This window comes from Zootermopsis nevadensis, unplaced genomic scaffold, assembly GCF_977971745.1.
Source record: "Zootermopsis nevadensis isolate Lab colony 2312 unplaced genomic scaffold, Znev_1.0 Znev_ptg000199l, whole genome shotgun sequence".
Lineage (NCBI taxonomy): Eukaryota > Metazoa > Arthropoda > Insecta > Blattodea > Termopsidae > Zootermopsis > Zootermopsis nevadensis.
The window spans coordinates 52,007-60,357 of record NW_028259330.1 but is presented as its reverse complement, the minus strand read 5'-3'; the positions used below and the strand labels follow the sequence as shown (position 1 = coordinate 60,357).

General features: G+C 41.1%; 1 protein-coding gene across 1 annotated transcript; it reads left to right on the top strand.

The window, feature by feature from the left end:
• The first annotated feature begins 181 nt into the window (after positions 1–181).
• LOC147870791 (calcineurin-binding protein cabin-1-like) lies at positions 182–7,559 on the top strand. Its single transcript, XM_087341937.1, has 8 exons — positions 182–316; positions 2,089–2,278; positions 2,816–2,961; positions 3,438–3,551; positions 3,881–4,045; positions 5,516–5,614; positions 6,181–6,287; positions 7,063–7,559. Exons 1-8 carry the CDS (start codon positions 185–187, stop codon positions 7,109–7,111), a joined length of 1,002 nt encoding a protein of 333 aa, XP_087198063.1. The 5' UTR covers positions 182–184; the 3' UTR covers positions 7,112–7,559.
• The last annotated feature ends 792 nt before the right edge of the window (positions 7,560–8,351 follow it).

The following is an 8,351-nucleotide window of genomic DNA, read 5'->3' as shown; positions in this document are numbered from 1 at the left end:
GATGTGTAAAGTCATCTTATGCTCCGTTTTGAGAATGTTTTGTAATTTGAAGGTAGTTCTCTTGCTTTTAATGCATACAAATTGTCAAACATGTGTGCATATAATCTTCTTTCCCAGTTGACGGACCGCAATATTGGCAGCTCTCGAGAAACCTCTTTTGAGCAACTCATCATGTCAGAGACAAATGGTAGAGGTGTGGACCTTGTTTTCAACTCCCTCACTGAGGAAATGCTGCTGGCCTCTGTACGCTGTCTTGCCCATCGAGGACGGTTCCTTGAGATTGGAACATTTAATCTTTAGAAGAACAACACTATTGGTATTGTAAAAATTTTACTGATTTCACATGGATTCATTATAGCTTATGCATTTGTTAAGTACTCTAAAACAATTGATAATGATTTACTCTTTACTGTACTTGAAGCTACTGATATAAAAATGCTTAAAATAGTTGTTCTCTATTCGTTACACAGTGCCGTGCCCTTCACACACTGGTGTACTTTGTTTGGAGCAGTATGCACCTATTGTTATCTTTGCTTTGGTGATTGTTCAACTTCATGAACAAGAAGTATATCAGAGAGTAAATGAAAGTTAGGTTGTCGAATTAACTAACTTCATAGCGTATAAGCTATCTTAAGAATTTGAAAACTGCTAATGTGGCCAAGAATTTACCCTGTATATAAGGAACCTTAAGGTTGGTTATTGTGTTCATAAGAACCACCCACTTTCACGTATTCTGATCCAGTTGGATAGCAAAAAAAAAGGGCGTGTAGGTTTAAATTTGTTAATTCTGAAGATGAATTATAGTTGATTACAAATACTAGGAAATTTCCCATCAAGAATGGCAAAAAAATTTAAAGTCATACTTAAAAACACATTTTCTTTATTCTTTTACAAATCACTGTATGAAAATTTAAATTTAATGTTTTTTTAACAAAAAAATCACTATGTATCTTTGCTTAACTAAGATTGTAGTATGATTTAATGTAGTACAGTCTTAAACATGATTTTATATCTAAGTTGTAACAACTGTGCTACACTGTGTACATGCACATAGTAGGACGCCCTTAACAACATATCCATGGCTATAATATTATCTCATAGAGCCCAAAATCTCTTAACAGGAAATGATCACCAACCAACCAATAGTGTGCATCCCTTCCAGATGCGGGGTGATGACTGCATTACGACCATCGCATCATTGCGATGGACCAATTGACTTTGAGCTCAGCTTAAGGCGCGTTCCCGCCGTTGTGGGGGAACGAATCAGGTCGCAGCTTTTAAGCCAAATTCAATGACAAATTACGTAATGCAGGGGTATTTAAGCGCGATCGTGGTTGCGGGGCGCTCTCTAAAGTTTTGGTCCTTCGGTTGAGCGGGGGTGTTTTTCTTAACAAACGTACGACAGAACAAAGGAACAGCCGAGCCATCCAGCTGCCTCCGTGAATAGTGCTTAAAAGATATATATGTTCCTGCGCGTATTAAGGAAAAATAAAGTGTCGTCGATCAGTGCAACACAGAAAGACTTTGTTGTCCATTTGTGTAGAAACCTGCTCCACCTTCTAATTCCCGTATATTCCCAGGGAGTCGGAAACTCGTGCTCACCGACAACCTCTCACCATCATCAACAATCCCTTTCTGTATCTTTACATATCCCACGTCAAGAAGCTGTAATCATATGAGCAAACCAGGCTACGACTACGAGTATACTAAACAAGCAGTGTGACGTGTGGTGGACGGAAAGGGACGGTTACAAGTCACCAGGGAAAGGTACCTACTAACCTAACGTAATTAGGATACGACAGATATTAGAAAGTTTGAAATGTATGAACTGTGTTTGAATCATGAAAAAGTTTGTACTCTCAAAGACTAGACCAGCAAACGAAAGACAGAAGTAAGGGGGGGGGGGGAAACAACAACAACAGCATTCACAGTAAATGTGAAACATGACTGTCGGAAGTAACGTTCTTATAAAGAATCCATTATTATCACAGACGTTTAGGGAATCAAAAATACAAGCTGTATCATACTTAACTTCATCATAAATGTTTTTTTCAAAACTGAGGTCCTAAGGCATTCTTCTCCCAACAGGCGCGCTACCTTCAGGACCACAGAGTCCCTCAAGTCCCCTTGACTTGGGTGCGGGGCATGCAGTTATATCAGTTCTACCTGCCTGATGAACTGCCAGAATTTGATTCCTACCGTGTCACTAGCATCACCGCTGATGTTGAATGTCTGCTGAAAAGGATTGCCTCTCTGATACCTCCTCATTATAATCCAGGTGATATATTTACTATTACTCTGATTTTTAAAAAGAAAAGCAATTTTGTAGGACAATATCTGCTGTCTGTGATAGCCACTTTAATGACGTGGTTGACTTCGTGAAATGCAGAAGGAATATCTTCATGTTGGGTCGTACTGTAAGGCCATATACGAAGGATTGTAAGGCAAACTGTAAACGGAACTCCAGTTTGCCTCCGGCCGTCTTCACCATCTGAGAACGATCAGCGTGCGCAGCCCCCTGCTGTGTGTTTAAATATTTCACAAATGGTCCCGACCCCGCGGCGACACTCAAAGTGTCTCTGATCGGGATGCCGTCTGTTCGCCATACAATATCGCAGCATCTGCAGAATTCTGTGCCCACATCTGCCAAGAGCTGGCTAGCCCACCGTGCATGGTATTCCATTCTGACACTTCGGTACCGGTAACAGCGACCACACGCAAGGGGCTCCACAATGTTGACGTACCTGCTTCTGCCCCATCTATATCGGCTACTGCGAGCACGTACAGAACTGATATGAATTTGTGTTGCTTTCAGCACATCTGGTGGAAAAAGTGATGGCATATATCGATGGGACGAGCCCGTCTTTTCCCGTGTTGGGAGATGCTCGTAGTCAGTTGCCTCGCTCCATGTCAGCGATCTTCTACCTCTTGGCTGACTATTATTTCAAAGTTAATGAATGGGTAAGTAGTTGATAAGATATGTGAATTGTGCTTCCTTTAATCTTAATTTCTTTGGATTCTCTTTTTGAATATTCTACCTTCCTTAATGCCCTCGCTTCACTTCTGTACTGTAACACCAAGACAGACATTTCATTACAAAACTTTGTTAGCATTTCTTCCTTGATTTTGTCTTCAGTGTCCTTGTAAGTATGAAGCTTGTAATTTAGTCCTGTCAGTAACTGCTTCAGGTCGTGTGGGGTAATTCCTGTAAAACCCATATCTTACTTTTCTGTACTGAAATTTTAAAATTGTGCCATGCACATGAAATGTTCGACTCGAACACGAACCTTTGAAGTTCCTCTCCAGAATTATTAATGGACATACATAAGTGTTTGTGGAAGAGTCCTTAGTGTTATCTGAATGATTTTGACACCGATTATTGCCGTGCAGTGTGGAAACAGTGAACACAAGGTTAAAGTGCGGAGTGTCTGTTGCAGGGGAAGGCAATTAGGCACTACCTGCTGGATGTTTGTGTCAATCCTGTACGCATCGACTCCTGGGCAGGAATGGCGCTTGCTCGTGGGAGTCAACTGGAAACTAAACTTAATTCTGTAAGTAAAATATTTACAGTGCGTTCCACTTAATGTAATCACTTTTGCAGGATGTGCATGAAGTGAATGCATGTGTGTGGCTGGTCATATCTGTCTGCGTGATTGAACTTGAGACCCACTGGATGGATTTTGATGAAATTTGGTATGGACTTATGCCATTGGAGTGTACTCTGACTTGCCAACTGCATGGGGCAGAGTCCTGAGACCAGTGGAGTGCCACATGGGAAAAGCGGATCCGCCACTGGGAGCAGACTCCTATGTGTATAATTTTGCTAGTAGCAATCAGTATTTTGTAAATAGGTAAGGTTCAACACAATTTTATGTCGCAGTGTGAACCATTGAAGAGCGAGATGGACTTTTTGCGTCAAGCGTCTGCTGCTCAGCGTTGCTTTCAGCGTGCTCTGGATATTGAGGCGAATCATTCATTGATGTGGATCGAGTACGGCTCCTTTGTCTATATGGTGCATTCCTTCTGTTCCCACCTGCTTAAACAGGTAAGATAAAAGAGCGTTTCTTGTAGCTGTAAACTCGCTTTTGAGCTTCACTGAGAGCAAGAGTCGTATAACAAGTAACTGAAAATGCTGTCCACTGTTTGATGCTGATGACGGAGGATGTACGCAATAGAATATTCTCAGGTGATTGGTCTATCAGTTTGAAGCAGAGGTACGATTTATAATCTCCACCATCAGGGAATGGTGTTTATTGACACACACACACACACACACATTTACAGATTCACTGGGGCCTACATTTGTGACAACCATTGACCTTTGAAGGTTAGGTTACTTATGCAGAGTAAAGTATAAACTCATGTCGTCACCATTAAGCTCACTGATTCAAAACTTGCAAAAACAAGTTAGAGTGACGCACTTATATGATATTTTTCTGACCTTCTGACATGCATAGTTTTTTCTTCAGAAGCAAGATGGCCTTTCTGAATGTTATTCAACATTCTTGTGAACCTAACCTAACCCTGCTGTGGTTTCTTGGAGTATGTTGGTGAGCTCTTCAAAGTCAGTCCTTGCACCTCCCAGATCATCTTTCAGTTGTCCCAGTATGTTAATACTCTTCTTGTTCAGCCACTGCATTGTCTTGATGTTATTTGTGGTGAGAAACTTGCTGATATCTCCAGAGGAGGAATGCGTATGAGATATTGTGACCATGCCAGTCTTTTGCTTCTCTCTCTCTCTCTGGTTTATCTGTGATGTGCTATAGCCATCTTGTTGGAATGATTTCCATCGATGTTTTATTTACCATTCAGACTTGGCCCAGACGCATTTGCTGTAGCAGAACAGTACAGAAAGGCAATTCAGAGTGAAGTAGGAGAAGAGTCAATGAGAAACATTTTAGGAACCATGTGAGTAGGAAAGTAGGTGGAAGAGTTTTAGTGACCCAGTGGTTGAAAGTGTGTTAGTTCTGCTGAGTCAGTCACTGCTGGTGAGGCTTAGCAGTTGCTTGATGAAGGTGTCTGAGTGGTAGGTCTGGTTAGAAAGGTGATAAGAGTCTTTACTCGGTCTGTACACATCTTTACAGTTGAAGTTTTGAAGGTGCTCTCTTATTTCAGTGGTTTCCCTGATGGTGCAGGTGTGACTGATCCTGTTGTACATGCCCAGTTCTTGATTTTGGAGTTGTCTGTCCTCTGTGGAACCGAAGCAGACGACTCCAGACTCAAAGATTGGCGTGCACAAGATCCTCTGCTAATGCAGTAAGGTTTACTTGACCAAATGGGTCTTCATATCTCCACCAGGAGTTGGGAACACATTAGAGACTCCAGACTGGAGATTGGCTGTAACAAAACTCTCCACAGAGATGAAACACTGCGTCATCTTTGACAGACAGAACAGAAGACATAGCCATTATCTGCACCTACAATTTCACATCATCAGGGAAGCCATTTAATTAACAAAACATTCTCATTATTGCATTGTAATTTTTGTAAACCATTGAACACTGTGTGTCTGCAGGAAACAGACAGCCTCAGCCTGGAGATGTTTGAGATATTGGAGAATCGAAAGGAGAAGATGTTGGACACGGCAGAGAAGTGTTTCACCACTGCCAGCAAGGTCAGCGGTCAAGTGAATCTTTGTTTGTTGTTTCGCTGTTCTGAGTGTTTTTATTTTTAAAATTGCAGATGTAGGCCATTTATCTCATATGACTAACTCCATGGAGCAGAGTTTATCGTAAGAAGCTCGTAGTCTCTCGGGTAATGAAGAAATTCCCCATCTTGCGTGCGATCGGAAGGTTCATTATCGTGATGACCAAGTATGTACGACTGGCCCCTGACCAGTCCATTCCTAAGGAACTATTAAAAATCTATTTTAATATTATCCCTTATCCAAGCCTTTGTCTTCCATGTGGTCTGTTCCTTTCAAGTTTTCTGACTAAAATTTTGTATCTATTTCTTATCTCTCCACGTGTTTACCCATTTGATAATTCCCTTTGATTTGTCATCAAAATACAGAAAGGCAGCTCAAAGACTAGGTATGCTTCGCCCTGTCTTTAATAGGAGAAATCGCATGTCCATCGGAAATGGCGTGCTGTTTTGTTAGACGGTCATATGTCCTATGATAGATTATACTTCAGCTATAATTTTTGTGGCTAAAATATCAGGACTGGTGTATGTTGACAGATATGGTATGCTGCAGGAGAGGATTGTGGAATACAAGATGAGCGCTGGGTAAAGTGGCAGAGAAGAGAGACCACAATCCAAGAGTTTTCCTTAGCCATTTTGCAAAGGTAAGAGCAGTAGGCTTCCTTGGTGTTTTTATAAATGGATTATAATTATTCTTGGTGTTGTGAAATAAGAGCCCGGTTAGAGTCAGAGGTAAAATGATCAAGAGAATGGGGTTTGTGAGTGGGATCCTGGGAGGGCTGGCAGAGATGGCTTTGAAACTCCTCCACAGACGACGCGAAGTGGGAAATGCCCTCAGGCAATTTGTCTAGGGAGGCAGGATTGGACTGGTCTGAAACTTTCCTGTCGGCAAGGTCACGAGTCCCGTAGGTCAGCTGGCATAGGCGCATCATAATCCTGGTGTACTGATTAGGAAAAATGTTGTCAGCCCAAATGTAAGTTTCTATTTCCTGGATCTGATTAAATTTATTGCACAAGGTTAACAACTCACCAGAGGTTTGATGGAGTCCGAGGCGGACGCGTGAATCTCGCTGCCTGCTAATCACCTAAATATTCTTGGAGGCCGGTGACCTTCCGTATGTTGATCTCATATTCCAGCTCATCCTTCCTGAGGTAGTCCAAATTCGGAAGTGCACGATCCATTGTAAAGATGATAAACAGCTGACAGATTAACAACAATTCACAATAATCAGTACAAAAGAAAAAAATGTGAGTGCAATAACAGAAGACCTTGAGTTAGATAGAATCACAAAACCACGCTCTGTGCTACCACTTGATATGCACAAAGGCCCAGAACCCTTGATAAGAAAATGGTTTATTAACAAACTATGAACTGAACAAGAGTATGCCTGTTGAATATAGACGCGACGTTTATTGCAGGCTTGCGAACACCTTCATCAGACGCAGGCTAGTTATGCCCGTAGGATAAGCTACAGTAATCCACAGAACTTGGCAGTTGAAGCCTTAGAAGTCTACTATAGGATCCACGCTTGCATACTTAAATATTTGGAGCAGAATGAAGGCAGAAAGCTCGATGACAATTTGAAGACGCTGTTTGAAAAAATGCTCAAGGATGCTGCCGCAGGACCATTCATGGCTTCTAATTTGAGAGAAATAGAAGGGTAAGCGTGTTTCTGTGTCATAAGCTACCGTATTGCTTATTAAAGTAACTTGCAGCAGGTGTGTTGTATGACAGCCTTGTGAATTAGTTTTGTTAGAGTACCCGAAACTGTTGTCAAGTCTTTTAAATTATAGATTCCAACAGAAAGTGAGTGAGCGAAAGAGTGATTCATTTGTGGAAATTTGCTTGTGTTTATTGATTGTAGCTGCTAATTTTAACATGTCTTTATCTGAAATAAACATGATTTTCAAATTTTTTTATTTTTGTTGTAATACTATGTGGGGGCTTTTTAAATGTTTGTGGAACTAGGAAGTTGTTTGTAATAAACTGAGAATTTTCTTTAGTTCCATATTTGTAAGTATTCTCTTAAAATGTCTCTGTTGTTTCAACAGGTTTATAATTTTCTTTCGTATTCCGTATTTACTTGCTTTAGGAAAGCCGAGAGTGACGAAGAAACGACCGCCCGTGTCTTTGGATATTTTCGAAGAGGTCCCATTTACAAAGAAAGCACGTCTGGATTTGCCTCTGGTTAGATTATTATTAAATATAAAGCACTATATATAGTAACAACTGTGAGCACATATTTAAGAATGCCTCATTGCAACTTCTTTAACAATTTGTAACCCAGTGTCAGCTGGCAATTGACGTGACGGCGTTACGCCACTGCAGCGCAAAAGGTTGTAATATTTTACTTCTTAATACAACGTTTGCAAGTTACTGACAACAACAGTTACGTGTGTTCTTATTGGTGGTCAAGTGTAGGAATTGAGGCAGTGGGACACAGGAATAAACAGAATATGGGAATAGCTGAGGAGAAGAAGATTAATTGATCCTTGGGATTTTACTCGGGGGAAAGCTGTCTGCCACCTGACCAGCCTACTGCTTGCCAGGAAATCAGTGGATTATGTTCAGTACACTTGGCAGGCTCACTTCATATCTCAACAGAAAATTGGCTGAGATCATGAAGGGCACTCCTGTCTTCTACAGATGTATCTGTCTCAATTTGACGTGCATTGTGTAAGTACACTAGCAATATGATGTATTAGAT

Excerpts from the sequence above, each read along its gene's own strand:
- LOC147870791 (XM_087341937.1), top strand. The coding sequence starts at position 185 with ATGGTAGAGGTGTGGACCTTGTTTTCAACTCCCTCACTGAGGAAATGC. Across the intron at positions 2,279-2,815 it reads ACCTCCTCATTATAATCCAG|CACATCTGGTGGAAAAAGTG; the intron begins GTGATATATTTA and ends TGTTGCTTTCAG. Across the intron at positions 2,962-3,437 it reads ATTTCAAAGTTAATGAATGG|GGGAAGGCAATTAGGCACTA; the intron begins GTAAGTAGTTGA and ends TGTCTGTTGCAG.